The sequence below is a fragment of the Natrix helvetica genome (assembly GCF_964273705.1).
Source record: "Natrix helvetica genome assembly, chromosome: Z".
NCBI classification, from domain to species: Eukaryota; Metazoa; Chordata; class Lepidosauria; order Squamata; family Natricidae; genus Natrix; species Natrix helvetica.
In genome coordinates, this window is record NC_138554.1 from 31,685,993 (window position 1) to 31,705,649 (window position 19,657).

Sequence of the window (19,657 nt, forward strand, 5' to 3'; positions counted from 1 at the left end):
TTGTGTTCTCACCACATATCAAATTGTCACCAAGATGTATCTAACTTCATCTCTCTCTTTTGCTTTCTTGCAGTTATGCCCTGCAGCTTTCTCCTAAATGACAGATGGGGAATCAAACCACAATATCTTACTTTTTACTCCTGGAATTCTCAAAAAATCGGCATCTACAGCTTTTGCATTTCTTTTTCTTCCTTGTGTTATATCTTGCTAGTGTAACAGCAAATCTTCTCATCATCTCTGCAGTAGCTTTTGACCATCGACTACACAGCCCCATGTACTTCTTTCTCATGAATTTGGCTTTGCAAGACCTTGGCATTGTTTCAGTCATTGTCCCCAAATCCATGATCAATTCTCTAATGAACACCAGACACATCTCTTACTTTGGTTGTGTTACTCAAAACTTTTTCTTTCTCTGCTTTGAAGCTTCTGATTTGTCCCTTCTGACTGCCATGGCATATGATCGGTATGTTGCCATTTGCCATCCATTGCGCTATGAGACAGTGATGAATTGGAAAGCCTGCACTGAAATAGTAATTCTAGTGTGGTTTTCTGGTCTCCTGTATGGAATGTTGCATACCATTGGCAGTTTTTCCATTCTGTTTTGTTCTAATGTGGTTAACCAATTCTTCTGTGAAATTCCACAATTGCTAAAACTATCCTGCTCTGGCTTAAATTTACTTGAGATTGGAATTGTTGTAACCGGTATCATTGGTGCGCTAGGTTGTTTTAGTTTTATTATTGTATCTTACACAGTGATCTTCAAGGCAGTGTTAAAAATCCCTTCCGATCAAGGTAGGCAAAAAACCTTATCCACTTGTATTCCCCATCTTACAGTAGTGTCTATGTTATTACTAAGTGGATGCATTGCATATCTGAGACCTCCTCCTAGCACACAATCTTACTTAGATTTTGGATTGAGTGCTCTGTATTCCCTCCTTCCACCCTTGCTCAATCCAATTATCTATAGCATGCGAAATAAAAATATCAAACGTGTCCTTTATCAACTGTGGAGATTCTAACAAATTATTTTAATATTTACCTCAATTTTGCATTTTCTGGCTTTTTTTTTACTTCTATGAATAAAGAATTAAGGTAGAAAGAGATAATTGTGATGGAGGCAAATCCAAAATCTCCAATCAGAAGAACCATATCATTTTATATGTTGCTTAGTTGAATAGATAGAATACAATTCTTTATTGGCCAATCATGATTGGACACACAATGAATATGCTCTCAATGTACATAAAAGAAAAGAAAAAAACATTCATTAAGAATCATAAGGTACAGCACTTCGTGATAGTCATAGGTTACTATTAAGCAATCAAATCATTTTAGGAAACAAATAAAACAATATAAACTGTAAAGATACAAGCAACATGGTTATAGTCATAGGTGGGAGGAGATAGGTAATAGGAAGGATGAGAAGAATAGTAATACAGTCTTCATCAATAGTTTGAAAGTGTTGTGGGAATTAATTTTTTAGCAGAATGATTGCATTTGGGGAAAAATATGTCCTTGTGTCTAGTTGTTCTGGTGTGCAGTGCCCTATAGTGTCATTTTGAGGGTAGAAGTTGAAACAATTTATTTCCAGGAAGTAATGGGTCTGTAGATATTTTCACAGCCCTCTTTTTGACTCATGCAGTATACAGGTCCTCAATGGAAGGCAGATTGGTAGCAATTGTTTTTTCTGTAGTTCTAATTATCCATTGAAGTCTGTGTTAGTCTTGTTTGGTTGCAGTGCCAAACCAGACAGTTATAGAGGTGCAAATGACAGACTCAATAATTCTCTGTAGAACTGAATCAGCACCTCCTTGTGCAGTGTGAGCTTTCTGAGTTGGAGGAGAAAGAACATTCTTTGTTGTGCATTTTTGATGACGTTTTTGATGTTAAGTGTCCATTTTAAGTCTTGAGGTATGATAGAACCTAGAAACTTGAAGGGGCACAGTAGCTCAATGGCTTTGTTGCTGAGTTTGTCAATCAGCAAGGTTAGCAGTTCTGCGCTTCAAATCCCTAGCACCACATAATGGAGTAAGCGGCTGTTATTTGTCCCTGCTTCTGCTAACCTAGCAATTCGAAAGCAGAAAAGCAAGTAGAAAAATAGGGATTACCTTTGGTGGGAAGGTAACACCTTTGGTGTTTAGTTATGCCAGCCACAAGACCACAGAGACATCTTCAGACAGCGCTGGCTCTTCGGCTTTGAAACAGAGATGAGCACTGCCCCCTAGAGTCAGAAAGAACTACCACATATGTGTAAGGGGAATTTTTACTTTTACCTTTTAGAAACTTGAAGTTCTTTACTGTTGATATTGTATTGGCAAGTATTGTAATTGGTGGTAGTATAGAACGGTTTCTCCTTAAATCTACCACCATTTCTACGGTTTTGAGTGTGTTTAGTTCAAGATTGTTCTGGTAGCACCACAAGGTGAGTTGTTCAACCTCCCATCTGTATGCAGATACATCATTGTCTCGAATGAGACCAATCACTGTTGCTTCATGTGCAAACTTCAGTATTTTAGCAGGAATCATTTGAGATGCAGTGATTGGTGTATAGAGAGAAGAGAAATGGGGGGAACACACAGCTCTGGGTTTGCCTAGCTTCACCTGCTGCTTTCTGTCTCTTAGGAAGCTTATGATCCATTTACAGGTGTGGTCAGATACAGCTAGCTGATTTAGTTTAGTTAGAAGAATAACTGGAACGATGGTATGGAAAGCTGAGCTGAAGTCTATAAAGAGGACCATTGCGTAGGTCTGTGGAGATTGAAGATGTTGTAGGATGTAGTGCAGAGTCATATAAACAGCATAATCTGTCAATTTATTTGCTCAGTAGGCAAATTGCAAGGGGTCTACTGTGGGTCCGTGATGGTTTTCAGGTTGGCCAGCACTAATCTTTCAAAGGTTTTCATAATATAGATGTTAGAGCAACCGGTCTGAAGACATTCAGTTCCTTGATAGAGGGTTTCTTTGACATTGGGATGATAGTAAAACATTTGAAGCAAGAAGGAACATAGCACATCTATAGAGATTTATTAAAGATGTGGGTGAAGATGGGAATCAGTTGGTCAGCAGACGATATTAAAACAAGAAGGAGTTATGTTGTCTGGATCTAGTGCTTTCCATGACTTTTTTCTGTGAAATAGACCTTTCAATTCATTTTCTGTAATCCCCAGAGGTGGTAGGCTCAATTGGATGGGATAAGTTGTAAGGCTCTTGTTGATGTGTCTGAGATGGGAATTGTGGAGTTAACATCCTAAATTGCAATCAATGCACTCTACAGATGGTAAACATGGATGTTTCACTGCTCTATAATTCCACAGAGTGACAATTCTGAATGTTTAGTGAATTGAGGATCAAGGTGTAATGTGAATGGAGGAAAAAACTTTAAATCTAGAGGAGTTTTAAATGCTGTGGCCTAGTTTTCCCTTGTATAAAAATAGCTTCCTTCTAATGCTGTCCCATAATATAGCTAGCTAAATCTTAGTTTTTCCAAAAGTTCATGGGCCTCAATTACATTTCCCTTCTTAATTGATAATTTATTCCATAAATTTGATATTTTGCACCTTTCAGTTATCCTAAACTGCTAATGACTGCCTGGACAATTCTCTGTGCAATGTTTTTTCAGAAGGGCTTTGATATTCCTTCCTTTAAGGGCTGAAGTGGGCACTATCCCAAAGTCACCCATTTGCTACATTCCTGCTTTCTGACCTGATGCCTTAGCAGTAAGCAATAGCATTTAGACTTATATACTGTTTCTTGGTGCTTTACAGCCCTCTCTAAGCAGTTTGCAGAATCAGCATATTGTTTCCAACAATCTGGGTCCTTATTTTACCAACCCTGGAAGAATGGAAGGCTGAGTCAAACTGCTAAATTGCCGGCAGCTTGCAGTCAGCAGAAGTAACCTGTAGTACTGCATTCAAACTGCTGTGCCACCACGGCTCTTAACTTCTTAACACTTAACTTCTGTATCAAACAAATTTTTAGAATCTTTAGCTTAGACTATTACATCAATATCTTCACCAAGGATGATATCATAATGAAATGTCCTTGAGAAATGATGAATTCCATCCAGGCTGTTGATAATCCAAGCCAAATACTACATCACTATTTTGTGATATCTCTGCCACCACCCTCAAAATGTGTATAAAATGGAAGATTCATCAAGTACTTTGTGTATAGGTGCACCCGGGAAAAGTGCCATATACTTATTGAATCACCAAGGTGACATCAGTAACTTCCTTTGATGAGGGTGAGGAAATTTCAGCTAAAAGATTATTAAATTTTCTTCTACATTTTAAGTCCTCTTTTGAATTTTGCTGTCTTGTTTTTTGCCTGTGGATATTACTCATTTACATTATACTTTGCCATTAATGTGAATATTCTGATCTGCTTTTTTCAATAATTTTTTAAAATTTCTATTGATTTTTTGTTTGTTACTTTCTAACCCATGAACCGCCTATTCCCACTTTACATGAAAAAAAAAGGAATGAGCCCTTACTCCTTTAAGTCTTTTAAATTCAACTTCCAGTGGCACTGCAGGCATTGAAGGACGTTCCTTTGGGAACACCAGCCTTGTGATCGCGTTTAAGCTTCTAGAACAGAGTAAATCAGCTGTCAAGCAGCTTGAAAACTCTCCCCTTGGGAAAAGAGGGGGAGAAGAGCAGCCGGAGAAGGGTAGAGCTCCCCATAAACCCCCAGGAGCAATTCTGGGGCTTGAAGGGTGAGAGCCCACCAGCAGCCCGAGAAGTCTCCACATCTCAGGATGCTTCTGCTGCAGCAGAAACAAAATGCCACGACCACCCCTGCAATCAATGTTTTAATCTACAATTGAATAAGAAGCAGGCAGAGCAAAGACAGAAGCGATTATAATTGCAAGTATAAACTTTAACTCAGACACAGTATCACTTCCTTCTGTGAAGATTGAGGAGAACAAAGGGTGCGTCTGCATGTCAAAGGGTGTGATCAAAGCAAAACTTAAAAGGAAAGTATTTGTTAAGTGTTTCTTAACATTGTTAAAAGACTCAAGAGCTCAAGATTAAAGAAAACAGTTTTGGTTCACTAATGAGCTATAAGATTGAACAAGTTTGGGGATTAAGTGGACTTTTTGGAGTCAATAATTTGGTTGTTGGAAAGTGTGATTTGAATATTCAGAAATGCCTTCAAAACAAATCAAAATAAGTGCCTGTAAGAGTGCTGGAAGTCACCCGGTCCATCCACCTAAATTGCAGTCTTTATTATCTTTAGCAGATACACAAACAGTGACATTTGAAACACTCCAAGGCACTTTAAAAGCACAAGCCTCATTTTTGCAAGAAAAAATTACATCTGCCCTTAAAGATGTGTCTGATGAAATGTCTGAAATTAAGGACTTAATTCAAACCTGCAATCAACAAATAATAGAGGATATAGTGGATGCGTTTAAGGGTTTGTTTGCTTTTGTAACATCATTGGATGACAGGGTGGAAGAAATTACTCAGTCTAATGTGAATTTGGAGAATAAAGTTGATGATATTCAAATCAAGATTGAAAAACCAGAGGCAGAAGTTACAATGATACAATACAGAGCAATGGAATTTGCTTTGAGAATAAGAGGCCTGAAAGAAGATAACCAAGAAAATTTGAAAGAAATCTTTGCAGAAGCTTTCGCTCAGTTAATTGGTGAACCAAAAGCATAATATAATTGGCAGATTGAAAAAAATTATCGTGTTAATTCATGGATTGCCAGACAGAGACAACTACCAAGAGATATTGTAATCTACTTTGTTACCAGGAAAACAATGAATGGAATATTACAAGCAACTTACAAAAGCAAGCTACAGGTGGCAGGACAGGAGGTGGCAGTACTGAAGGAAAAGGCTGGATATCCACCATCCCCAGGATAAATCCAAAAGAAGAATCAGAAAAATAACAGGATGTGAGATAGTAAAAAAGGTTATCCACTTAGGACTCTATATTACAATTTTAAGTGGGAGATTACATAAGTATAATTATGACCATTATGGCACAAAATATAGATAGAGATGGATAAATGGGAGAACTTACAATAGTTTTTGCTGGGAAGGATAATAATAGTAAAATGAAAGTCTTGTTTATGTTTTTATTTTTTCTTTAAATGATACCAAGATTTTAAAAAAAGGAAAAAAAGATGCAAATATGGAAGAATGGTAGAAAGGTATTGATAATTTTGTCTAATAATGATGGGAATATGGGAAAAGATTTGGGTAAGAAATGAAAACGTTATGCATGATTAAAACTTGATAGAGAGTTTTTATAAGATGTTTTATAGACAGTCTTTAGATCTTAAAAAGTTAGTTTGTGTGTAAATTTATAATTTAAATGTTGGAAATGTGATTGTGTTGATGCTATGTATTATTATGTATGGTGGATTTGTAAAGAAGCTAAAGCATTTTGGATAAAAATATGGTGGATTATTTAAAATATTCTCAAAAAGAGGATAAAGTTCACTCTTCAGTTGTTTTTGCTAGGTATAATTACAGACAGTACAATTACAGAGACTAATTTGATTCTGAATTTGATAATGGTGACAAGATTGCTGGAAGAAGGAAGAATTGCTTACTATTCAAGATTGGACATTAAAGTAGTTAATTTAGCAGAGATGGCTAAAATTTCAGCATATTGGAAAGACTATTTAGAGGAGAAACACAAGTTGGAATGGAGAAGATGGATTGACTATATTCAAATAAACATTGGACTAAGGAACTTCAATTAGCTTATGAATGAATAAGGAATGTTATAGTTTATCCAAATTTAGCTTAATAAAAGGGGAGTTAAAGTACAAGAGGGAGGTAAGATGTTTTAGTTAGTTATCTTATGTTAGTGTATGATTGTTAAATGTTTATACTCTGTATTTTGCTCTGGGAAGTTGGGGGGAGGGAGGGTTGGAGGGGTGACAGGGTTGGGGTGGAAGGAGGGAAGGGGAAGGGGAAATAACTAAATTCTACTAAAACTTTTCAATAAAAAAGAGTCTTTTAAATTCCAGTTCCACCTGGAAACATCTGTATGAGCTCTTGCTTTGATAAAAAAGTCAGCATTCTGTTAAGGATAAACATAACATCTTTTTATAAACATTTTCCCCACATGATTGTTCAAGTCTTAAAAGGTATAATAGATGAAATTTCTTCACCTACTTTATTAACAGAGATGGTGTTTCATATGCCACACTAACTTATGATTAGAGAGTTTAGTGCAGTGGTTGGATTCAGCCAGTTTGCACCAGTTCTGGAGAATACTTTGTTAATTTGTCTCCTTAGCTGGGCATTTTGCAGCCTAAGTATGCACATCCACTTTCTGGAGGGGACCCCTTTGCTAAAGGGTTTCGCTTTCTGAGCAAGAGTTAGCTGCTTATCGTTATAGTTGTATTTTAACTGTTCAAGATGCTCTGGCACTCTGGGTTGCAGGTTTGCTGATAAAAAGGAAGGTATTTGAACAGAATTGTTTAGATTTCCATGATGGCTGTGACTGTCATTGATCTTCCATGTGTATTCAGCCATTTCTAACCCAAAAACTGACATTTAGGGCAGCTTAATTGTATTTTTGTATTTTTGTATTTTTTGTACAGGTAATCCTTGACTAACAACAGTTCATTTAGTGGCCATTCAAAGTTACAATGACACTGAAAAAAAGTGACGTATGACCGGTTTTCACACTTACAACATTGCAGCATTCCTACAGTCAGATGATCGAAATTCAGGTGGTTGACAACTGTCTCACATCTATGATGGTTGTAATCCCCCAGGGTCATGTGATCCCCTTTTGCAAATTTCTGACAAGCAAAGTCAATGGGGAGGCTAGATTCACTTAACAGATATGCTACTAAGTTAACAACTGCAGTGATTCACTTAATAAATGTGGCAAAAAAATTTGTGAAATGGGCCAAAAATCACTTAATGAATTTCGCACTTAGTAACATAAATTTTGGGCTCAATTGTAGTCATAAGTCGAGGAAAGGCCAGACGAGGCAAGTCTGGGCATGACAAGGAGTGGTTAGGAGGGGTGGGAAGCAGTGACGTGCAGTCAGGTGAGGCAGGGGAGGCACAGCCTCACCACTGTCATCAAGAAAAGAAAAGAAAATGTAAAGGGAAAAAGGGGAGAGCTGAGGTCAGACTGAGCTAGTTGCTGCCTGAGCTGCCTCACCATGGATGACTGCTTAACTGTTTAAAAAAGCCTCTAAAAAGCGCCCTCTACTATGAGGCAGGAGAACTGCGTGCCGCTCCTACATCAGGAATTTTTAGGCTTTTAACCCTTAAGTTAAGCAAGTTGAAGTCCAGAAGCCTAAAAAAATTGCTGCCTCACCAGACATAAACCTCACCGCACGTCACTGGTGGGAAGAGGAGGGGAGTGGCAAGTGAAGTTGAGTTGGCCATGCCCACCCAGTCACATGACCACTAACCACACCTACCCAGCAGGTCATTAGGGCAGAGAACCGTTTGTTAAATTATTTGAATCTCACCACTGATTTAGTGTGGAATCAACTATAGTTTGCTGGAATGTAAAACAAATGAACTAATAAATCATAATTATAAAATCTATTAACTAGACTAATGACAGCATATTGTTTCTAACATTTAGGAAACAATATGATTTAAATGTTGTGTAAATAAGGAGATAATAACTTATGGAGTCCAGGTCACTATTACATTTGATGTTTACCTTTTTAAAGAACTTTCAGCACAAGAGTACTTGGCAGTGTTACTTCTATATTAGATTTTTTAATGTATTCATATCAATGTATATGGGCAAAACATTTCCCAAAATAAAAATGAGAATATACCTTTATTTGGAGAATATTAGATGGAGTATTAGAGAATATACTTGTAAAACAAGTGTGGTAATGCCTTGAAAATCATACTTTGTGGCTGTTCGATGACTGACCTCATTTGGATATAGCTGAGGGGTTTGCAACCTTAAACACCAGCTTGACATCACTGACTCCCATGCAGTCACATAATCCTGCTCAGCCACACATACCCAGGTTTGTGGCTCCTGGTGTTATCTTTTCTGTGGGAAATGGGCACCTCTCTCTGTCTCTGTCTCTGCTCTCTCTCTCTCTCTCCCTCCCTCCATCTCTTTCTCCCTCTCATTATCTCTGTCTCTGTTTCTTTCTCTCCCTGCTCTTTCTCTCTGTCTCATCTATTATCCCCTCCCTTCCTCCATCTATCTGTCTGTCTGTCTGTCTGTCTGTCTGTCTGTCTGTCTGTCTGTGTCTGTCTGTCTGTCTGTCTATCTATCTATCTATCTATCTATCTATCTATCTATCTATCTATCTATCTATCTATCTATCTATCTATGCTCTTCTGTCCAACCACTTGTGCTGTGGAGAAGGAGTGGAGCCTGGCAAGTGTTGGAGATTTCCAAGTGTTGGAGATTCACAAAATAAGGCAATTTTAACCCAGATCCCTTTGGGGAGACACCCCCATTCCCTTTCCTTCTCTCCCCCCATGGTGGGAGCCTGGGTGGCTTGAGAACAGCTCTCTCCTCAGAGATGGCCAGGAAGCAAACAAATATGATGCTCCAGATGGGAGGTAGTGACACAGAGCCTACCTCTGGCTGGCGAGAGTGGGGTGAGCACCTTCCTCTCCACCGCAGCCATCACCACCCAGGTGCTGGCTGACTTTTGTATGCAGGTAGGAGGCAGAGGCGCCACTGAGGGGCTTTTCTGGCCACTGCACCTTGTGAGGCACAGTCTCCTCATTCAGCCCTCGGAAGGCTGTTACACGGTGTTCCCTGCCAGTTGGAGAGGGAGCAGCGTAGAACATCCTTGGTAGAGGGAGGCCAGATGGTGGTGAGAGGTGTTATATCCTGGCAGATGACGTCAGGGATTTCCCCCTGACAGCCGGCATCTGCGCTAGCAACAGCCAGGTCGTGTCTGATTGGATAAGACGCGACCTGGCTGAAAGCGGGGAAAATCCAGCGTTCGGATTGGCTGGCTCGTCTGACAGCTTCACATAAATAGCTGTCAGACTAGCCCAGCCGGGTTTTCTCTCCTGTATTTTGCTGTTTGCTGTTCGTGTGTCAATAAAGACAATTCAATTGCCTCACGGTCTCCGCTATCGTTTGTGCCAACTTAACACTGGTGACGAAGGTGGGATCCAGCCGCCGCTGACCCACTGCACGTTACCACCTCGGCACAACCGGACCAGGCAATTTGTTTTTTTCTTTCCGCCAGACCGATCCCGGCATTCTCTGAGGGAGACCATGTTGGCGATGCCAACGTTCGCCCCCTTCGGCTGCGACGGGGAGACCTGAGAAGCGTTCCTGGAGCGCTTTGAGTGCTATTTGATCGCCAGCGGCAAACACAATGTGCCGGACGACGAAAAGTGCAGTTTTTTTCTGAGCTGTTGCGGCACGCCAATGTTCAGCGCCGTCCTGGGTCGCGAGGCACTATGCCTTCAGGCATTGTGTTCAAAAGCCGGAGGAATCGGTGAGCCAATTCCTCCAGTCACTCCGCACAGCGGCCATGAGGTGTGAATTCACGGATCTGGACCACAACCTCACAGAACAATTCGTGAGCGGAGTGAAGGACTTGAGCCTTCGCCGGCGGCTTCTGTCCCAGGCGGACATCACCCTCGCCGGGGCTATTGAGCAAGCAAGGGCGGCTGAACTTTCGGACGAGTCAAAGGCGGAGATGTTCCACCTTCCGCCTCCGCCCGGCCGCACGTGCTTAGTGGACGAGCTGGTCCCTCTACCGGCCGGCTATCCAGAAGAGGGAGCAGTAGCCTGCATCGGCCAGTCGGCCCGAAGACGCGCCCCTCAGTGAGCCCGAGAAGCCACTACTGCCTGCCTGGGCTGCGGAGGCAACCATGACCGCTCAGTTTGCCCCTTCAAGACGGCCGTGTGCCGCCACCGCCTTAAAAAGGGGCACCTGGCCCAGGTCTGCAGAGCGCAGTTGCTGCTGCCTCAGCGCCAAGATGACCCATCGCCTACAACAGCCGCTGCCCCGAGACCTGCAGCCCGACCCGGATGACAGCAGCAGTCATCACGCGGAGGCTGCTACGCCGTGGACGCCGACCAGCATGCCAGCCCTGCGGAGTTGGCCTTCCACACTGGTGCAGGTGCGGAGCGCATCAAGGCGTCGCTCCTAATTGAAGGCTCCCCCTGCACCATGGAAGTGGACTCGGGGTCATCCTGGTCACTCCTCTCATGGGCAGAGTTCTCTCGCCTCTGCCCAGGCGTTCCCAAGACTCAGCTCTCCTCCCCCGACACAACCCCTTCGGGACTACCAGGGGACTTTGATTCCTACCCTGGGTTGTCACCTGGTGCGGGTGGAGTATGGGGACTTTGCGGGGTGCCTCCCCCTCTTGGTTGTTGAAAAACCTTTGCCAGCCCTCCTGGGCCTGGACTGGTTCCCGGCACTAGGTTTGTCAGTGCACGGGGTACGTCAAGTAGTGGCCACGCCTCCTGACGTGGCTGACGTGCTAACAAGGTTCGCTGATGTCTTTGATGGGCAGCTGGGGGCATATAAGGGAACACCCATCTCCCTCAATCTCGATCCCCAGGTTGCCCCCATTAGGCTGAAGGCCCGTAGGGTGCCTTTCGCCTTGAGGGCCAAGGTTGATGCGGAGCTGGACAAGCTCATCGCGCAGGGAGTCTTGGAGCCGGTGGATTACTCCAAGTGGGAGACCCCTTTGGTCATCCCGGTCAAGGTGGATGGTTCTATTCGTCTCTGCGCGGATTTTAAATCCACCATTAACCTTGCCCTCCAGGCGAACCCCTATCCAGTTCCGGTAGTGCAGCACTTGCTCCACTCTTTAGGACAAGGCTGCATCTTTGTGAAACTGGATATGGCGCAGGCCTACCAGCAGCTTCCGGTGGATGACGAGGCGGCGGCTGCACAAACCATCGTCACCCACCGTGGAGCCTTCCTTTGCCACCGCTTGCAATTCGGCGTTTCCGTTGCCCCGGGGATCTTCCAGAGCCTTATGGAGCGTTTGCTCCATGGGCTCCCTGGCATGGTTCCGTATTTCGATGACGTTCTGATCGCTGCTAGCAGCCGATCGAGCCTCATCAAAATACTTGAGAAGGTCGTCGAATGTTTCAGGGGCGCGGGCTTAAAATTGAAGCGCAGCAAATGTTCGTTTGCTGTGCCGCGGGTGGATTTCCTAGGCTTCACCATTGATGCCCAGGGAATTCACCCCACCCCCTCTAAAGTAGCAGCCATCAGAAACGCCCCCACGCCTGCCTCCAAAACGGAGCTGCAGGCGTTCCTTGGCTTGCTAAATTTCTACGTGCCATTTTTACCACATAAGGCGTCACTAGCCGAGCCGCTGCATCGGTTGCTCGACCGATCGGCAGCCTGGCGCTGGGGCAGCCGCGAAGCGCATGCGTTCGCGGCTGTCAAAGACATGCTGACGTCAGAGGCAGTCCTCGTTCAATATACGGACAAGCTGCCTCTGACTCTTGCCTGTGACGCCTCCCCCGTGGGTTTGGGGGCGGTCCTGAGTCATGTGCTGCCCAATGGCTCGGAGGCCCCCATTGCCTTTTATTCCCGGACACTGACTTCTGCGGAACGCAATTACAGCCAGATTGACAAGGAGGCTCTGGCTGCAGTGTCAGGGATTAAGAGGTTTCACGATTACCTCTATGGGCGGCATTTTACTTTGTTCACCGACCATAAGCCACTCCATGGGCTTTTGGCGGGTAACAAGCCGACCCCTCCCATCCTTTCCCCTCGCATGACTAGGTGGACAGAGTTCCTAGCTGCATACAGCTACACTCTGCTCTACCGTCCGGGCAAGCACATAGGGCACGCCGATGCCTTAAGCCGCTGCCCTCTCTCCATTTCTGACCCTCTGACAGTGCCCTGCCTGTCGGTTTTGGCCATAGCAGATTTGGCTTTGCCACTCTCATCCGGAGATGTGGCCGCAAAATCTAGGGCTGACCCTGACCTGTCCCAGGTCATGCTTTGGGTCCAGAGGGGCTGGCCTGAAGGGCCGGTGCCAGAGCACCTTCGCCCCTTCAAGGCCAGGCAGCTGGAGCTGTCACTCCATGGTGGGTGCCTCCTGTGGGGTGACAGGGTGGTCATTCCACCCAGCTTGCGCCACCAGGTGCTGTCTCGCCTTCATGAGGGCCACCCAGGCATAGTGCGCATGAAAGGCCTGGCGCGCAGCTATGTGTTGTGGCCCTGCATGGACGACGAGATAGCGGCTTGGGTGGCCGGCTGCTCCTCCTGCCAACTTTCCCGACCGGCGCCTCTGGCACCGCAGGAATGGGAACTGTCCCGTGGGCCTTGGTCCCACCTGCACGTGGATTTTGCGGGCCCATTCAGAGGCCAGGTCTTCATGATAGTGGTGGACGCCTATTCGCGCTGGGTGGAGCTCATCCTCATGAGGTCCACCACAGCTGAGGCCACGGTCAGAGAGCTGACTAGGCTGTTTGCCACCCACGGCCTGCCGGATGTCATTGTCTCTGACAACGGGCCTCAATTCGCGTCCACCACTTTCCAGCTGTTCCTGGCCTCTCAGGGCATCCGCCATGCCCCGGTCGCCCCATATCATCCTGCTAGTAATGGCCGGGCGGAACGGGCGGTTCGCTCAGCCAAGGAGGCGTTGGGCAGGATGGAGGGGGCGGACTGGCAATCAAGGGTGGCTGCTTACCTTTTGGTACAGCATGCCACTCCTTGCCCCCTGTCCGGAAGGTCTCCAGCCGAGCTGCTGATGGGCCGGTGCCTGCAGACCACCTTGGATAGGCTGCACCCGCTCTATTCCAAGGAACAGCCTGGCAACCTGGGGGCCCCTTCCCGAGATTTCGCGGTGGGTGATATGGTATGGGCACAGGCGTTTTCAGGGGCTGTTAGGTGGGTGCCTGCCACCGTCACCTCCATAACCGGCCCCTGTTCTTACAGGGTCCTGCTGCATGATGGGACCGAATGGCGGCGCCACCTGGATCAATTGAGGCGCCGCCAACCGTCCAACGCCAACGACAACCCTGCAGGGTCAACCGTCATCGTCACTCCGCCAGAGCCCATTGACGCATCGCTTCCTGGTGCACTTCCACCAGAACCAGTCGACCCAGTCCAGCTGCCCTGGGCCACTTCTGTTGAGGACGCCGCCTCCCGGCCGTCCACTGTTGGGGGTGTTCCGCCCATTTGGCGAACTCCTCCCGGTTTCCCTTTGGCCTTCCCCCAGTCAGGCCAGGCCTACCCTGATGTTCCCCTCTCAAGCCCGTCTACGGCCGGGCCCTCTCGGCCCTGCCTTCCTGTTCCATGTAGTCCACTTCCTAAGGTAGGCCCTCAAGATGGTGCCCGGAGCTCCACTCCCTTGCGGGAGGAGCTACCAAGGGCACCTCCTTCTCCTCCGGCGTCTTCTGCTGTACTGAGGCGCTCTGGGCGGGTCCGGCGCCGCCCAGCCTATTTGCGTGAGTACGTCTGTGCGACGTCCGCACATGCGCACTCACTGGGGGGAAAGGGGTGTTATATCCTGGCAGATGACGTCAGGGATTTCCCCCTGACAGCCGGCATCTGCGATAGCAACAGCCAGGTCGCGTCTGATTGGATAAGACGCGACCTGGCTAAAAACGGGGAAAATCCGGCGTTCGGATTGGCTGGCTCGACTGACAGCTTCACATAAATAGCTGTCAGACTAGCCCAGCCGGGTTTTCTCTCCTGTATTTTGCTGTTTGCTGTTCGTGTGTCAATAAAGACAATTCAATTGCCTCATGGTCTCCGCTATCGTTTGTGCCAACTTAACAAGAAGAAGAAGGCAGAGGTCATCAGGCAGGCACCCACCTTCACCTACTCCAGGAGGGAAGGCAGACACCATGCCATTTAGTTCAGCCATCCGGGTAAAAGTGGGCATCTTGGCAGGTGTGATGGAGCTAGGAGGGACATATGAACTGAACATTTGGAGTGGTGCTCAGCAGAGTTCACAAGCAGACTAGGCATTACCACTTAGTGGGAAGGGAGACCTAGTCCATTTGGTTCACTTCCACATGGTGTGGGAATACAGAAGGCGGAGAATATCCATGCCTCTCAGCGTTCAACCCTCAGAGACTCCTTTGCATCCCAGAATTTGATCCTGCACTCCCTCTGTGTCTCTCACCTTTTTTCTATATCCCTTTCTCCCTCCCTCCCTCCCTCCCTCCCTCCCTCCCTCCCTCCCTCCCTCCCTTCCTTCCTTCCTCCCTCCCTAAATTTCTTCTTTATTTTCTCTGTCTCTCTTTGTCTCTCTCTCTCTCTGCTTGCTCTCTCTCTCTCTCATTCCGATTCTCTGGCACATCATCTGTTGCTGGGGCTCATGGGCGCTTCTTCCAACCCTTGTAGTATTGTGTATATCTCGGTCAATATTGCAACTATCAATTATCAGCAATTAATGGTACAAAAAAATCTAAAAAAAATGAGGATATGTGCACCAATTTTCTATTACTCCCTTTCTAAATTTTATCCATTGTGCATCTTGTTCTGTGAGGGTTTTCTTATTGATTTTTTGGGGGGATTTATTATGGTATTTATTGTATTGCAGGTATTTTATAAATCTCTATGAGCTTGCATTCTCATAGTCTCATGTCTCATTCTATGAATCTTGTTTTAGGCATGTATCTGCAGTCTCCTCTGGAAGCCAAATGCACACCAAAATGGAGAGGGGCTTACAATGCAACAGTGTAATAATTCTGTCTTTAGAACACCCACCGAAATGCCATTGATTTATGTAGTTTTATTGTGTAGCTATTGGCAATCCACTAGGTTTCTTTGGGTTTCCTGATATTTCTTTTCTGCTTTTTACTGTTTACAAGAAGGCTTAAATTTTCAACCACTGCATAATGATCTAGTTTTAACTAGCCCAATTTTCAGTTCTTTGCTACAGCCATGGCATCTAGAATAGAGGATGCAATTTTTTTGATGACGGAGGTGAAAGGGAATATGAACTGAGGAAACATGCCTCTGATATTTTCTCATTTGATCTATGTTTCACATCACACAATCTGGACTTTTGTTATGACTTCAGCCCCAATGCTGTTAACAGTCTGTGATATTATTATATTTGGAGTATTTGGAGATAGCTATTGTATTCTTAGTAGCCAATTATGTTACTAAGCACACAAAAGTCAGTTTTACTTTGGTGTACAAGTCTCTTGAGAGAAACAAAAGAAAGATTAATATAAAATTCAAAATAGAAATCTCTATGACTGCAGATAATGAGACAGCCTTTACTCAGGGGTAAGATATCTACTACTCTTAAAAGCATGAATATATCATCTATATAGAAACAGATTTCAGGTATATTAAAGGTTTAATAGAAAGAGTATTTCTCTCATTTCTGTAATGTAATTTTCTGATATAATGGAATGCAATTTGGAGGAAGAGAACAAAGGTTACTTTATGGTATTTTTTTCAGAATTTGAAACTCAGACAGTGTATTTAAAGATATAATGAAACAGAATACCATTTGGAAAGATTTTTGTGTAGACTTTAAATAATGAATTAATTACATATTTAACTTTGGTACATTTTCCATACAATTATAAACAAGAAAAGCCAGTTATAATTTGCAGAAATTTGGACCAAATCATCATGTATGAACTGATTACTAATAGGTGAATTAGCAATGGCAAAGTCATCTCATTATGAATTTGTATATGAATAAAATAAATGCATGGTAAAATCTGTTTTTATTTCTCTGTCTTTAAACAAGTTAAATAATATTTTGAAAATGTGCTTGTATGTCATTCCACCTTTTTAAAAAATGCTGAGATATCAGAGTTTAAAGGTGCAGTAGATTGTATCTCATTTTCATTGGTTTGTATTGGATGAGATACTGCCTTTTCAAGCTGAGTTTTCATTAGCTTCTGATTGTTGGACAAGGGGATTTATTAATTTATTTTAGTGATATTGGAGCTCCTTTGATTAAATGTATTTAACAGTGGTATAATTGTGTGTTTTTCACCAAGTGAATATCAAAATAGCAGTTACATTGTAACTTAAGTTCTATCATTTTCTATTTAATACTATGCTATTAAATGAATGTTTAATAATCTTGTATTTAAGTATTAGTTTAAAAGCTTTTTGTGCCATTATTTTACCCTAATATCTGGTAAGGAAAGTGAGATAAAAGCATTGCCATCACTTTTTTTTAACACATAAAGAGAGATTATACAAAAAAGAAATACGTGTTCTCAAGATTTCCAAGTAAGAGATATAGCAAATTATTTTTTATATTTATTGTGTAATTTATACTCACTTTCTCCCAGAAGCACAAAGCATCATACATTGGATTTCTCCAATTTTCCAACACTATCACAAACCTGTAGGAGTGCAGACACATTATGATGGGTCAGATTATTCAGAGTAATCTTCCATTGATGAAAATAGACCTAAACCAACTTTATTGTACTTCTAGCCAATGGTTTTGATCACTACATGGGATAACACAACTGAAAAGAGAAAAGTAGAAAAAATGTGAGGTTGATGATTGGTCATGAAGTGCAGATGGGTAGAAATGGGAAACAGTGAACGCTGCTCTCCCCATCCTACATCCCTGTTTTCAGAACCTCTGTTCGTTGCATCCATGTTTATGTTTCTTGATGTTTTCTATTCTCACCACATATTAAAATGCCACCTCCAAAATTTTATATAATTGAATTTCCCTCCTTTCTTTTCTTGCAGTTATGCCAGCCTTGTCATAAATAAAAGATGGAGAACCAAACTACAGTGCCATACTTTTTGCTTCTGGATTTCTCAAAAAATCGGCATCTGCAGCTTTTGCATTTCTTCTTTTTCTTTGTGTTATATCTGACAAGTGTAACAACAAATCTTCTGATCATCTCTGCAGTCGCTTTTGACCATCGACTGCACAGCCCCATGTACTTCTTTCTAATGAATTTGGCTCTACAGGACATGGCCATTGTTTCAGTCATTGTCCCCAAATCCATGATAAATTCTCTCATGAACACCAGACAAATCTCTTACTTTGGTTGTGCTGCTCAGATATTTCTCTTTCTCTTCTTTGAAGCTTCTGATTTCTCACTTCTGACAGTCATGGCATATGATCGCTATGTTGCCATTTGCAATCCATTACATTATGAGATGGTGATGAATTGGAAATACTGTACTGAAATAATTCTTCTAGTGTGGGTTACAGGTATTCTCTATGGAATGTTGCATACCAGTGGCACTTTTTCCATCCTTTTTTGTTCTAATGTGGTCAACCAATTCTTCTGTGATATTCCACAATTGCTAAAACTATCATGCTCTGGATTAAATGTACTTGAGTATGGAATTCTTCTGGCCAGTATGATTGCTGGACTAGGTTGCCTTACTTTTATAGTTGTATCTTATGCAGTGATCTTTAGGGCAGTGTTAAGAATTCCTTCTGAAAAAGGAAGGCAAAAAGCCTTATCCACATGTATTCCCCATCTTACAGTAGTGTTTATGTTTTTATTAAGTGGATGCATTGCCTACCTGAAACCTTCCTCTAACACTCTATCTTATTTAGATATTGGATTGACTGTTCTGTATGCCCTCCTTCCACCCCTGTTTAATCCAATTATCTATAGCATGAGAAACAACAATATCAAATGTGTCCTTTCTGAACTTTGGAGGTTTTAATGAATTGTTTTAACGTTATTTTTATTTTTACTCTTAACATTATTTGCATTCTGTTTATCAGAGTTTTCCATTCACCTGCCTTACTCTTTATTCAGAGAAGGAAAATAAAAGTTTGAAAGGAAGACACTCCTTTTATTCCTGAAGAATCATAGAACTCAAAATGTCAGTCAGCAAATATTCTGCATCACAAATTATTAATACACTTTTGGGGAGCTAAATTTGAATGTTTGGCAGCTTCTGGCATATACTAGGGTGACTCCCTTTGATTTTTGATGAAGTGAGTATTGGGGAGTAATGTCATTGTGGAAAAGACGTGCAATGGAGAAGAGGGTTTGTTTTTTTAAAAAATCTCCTTTTGCTTTCCTGTATAAAATGGCTTCTCTTCATTGCTTTCAGATAATACAGCAAAGGAAAGCTTTATTTGCTTCAAACTTTAAATGATCAGTTGCTCACTCTTTTTGTTATTTTGTTCCTTTAAGTTAGCCTTTTTCCTTTAAATCAGCATCTGCCTTGACAAGTACCTGCATTTTTTCTTGGTAGGGTTATCAGAAAGTATTTGCCATAGTTTCCTTCCTAGGATTGAGGAGCGGGAGAGTGATGGTCCTAAAGTCACCCATTTTGCTTCGTTCCTACCACAAAAGTAGACCTCACTGACTTCTGGTTTTAATCTTGATTCATTGAATTCTACATCAAACTGTTTTTAACACAGAGCATTCTTTCTTTCCCTTTGAATTCCTTTGGGAAAATGAGAAACAGGGTGGGCAAGATGAATAAGCTGGTACTGACTACCATAACTTTTTGGGAATCACCAGAAATGAAAAAGCAAGATGTATAATTCAAAACCAAAATAGAATATCATTTAAGCTTTCATTAACACTACATTGATACACATTGGAAAAGATAAGACATGCTTTATTGTATAATTCCAGAAGAAAGAAGTATAAATAAATGTACATCAGGTTGATATTTTATTGAAATGTACCTGAGAAGGACTTAATCCAAGTTCGTGAAAAGCTATACCAAAAGCCTTGTCTAGGTTTGTGTTATCTATGCCACCATCTGTCCAATACTTTAAAAAAATTAGTTTAGTTAAATGTATATAAC

General features: G+C 42.9%; 1 protein-coding gene across 1 annotated transcript; it reads left to right on the top strand.

The window, feature by feature from the left end:
* Positions 1-104: 104 nt before the first annotated feature.
* Positions 105-18,553, top strand: LOC309401399 (olfactory receptor 14A16-like; the record flags this gene model as incomplete). Its single annotated transcript, XM_081970468.1, has 2 exons — positions 105-398; positions 17,933-18,553. The coding sequence occupies 2 exons, from the start codon at positions 105-107 to the stop codon at positions 18,551-18,553; spliced, it is 915 nt and encodes a 304-aa protein (XP_081826594.1).
* Between the last annotated feature and the right edge of the window lie 1,104 nt (positions 18,554-19,657).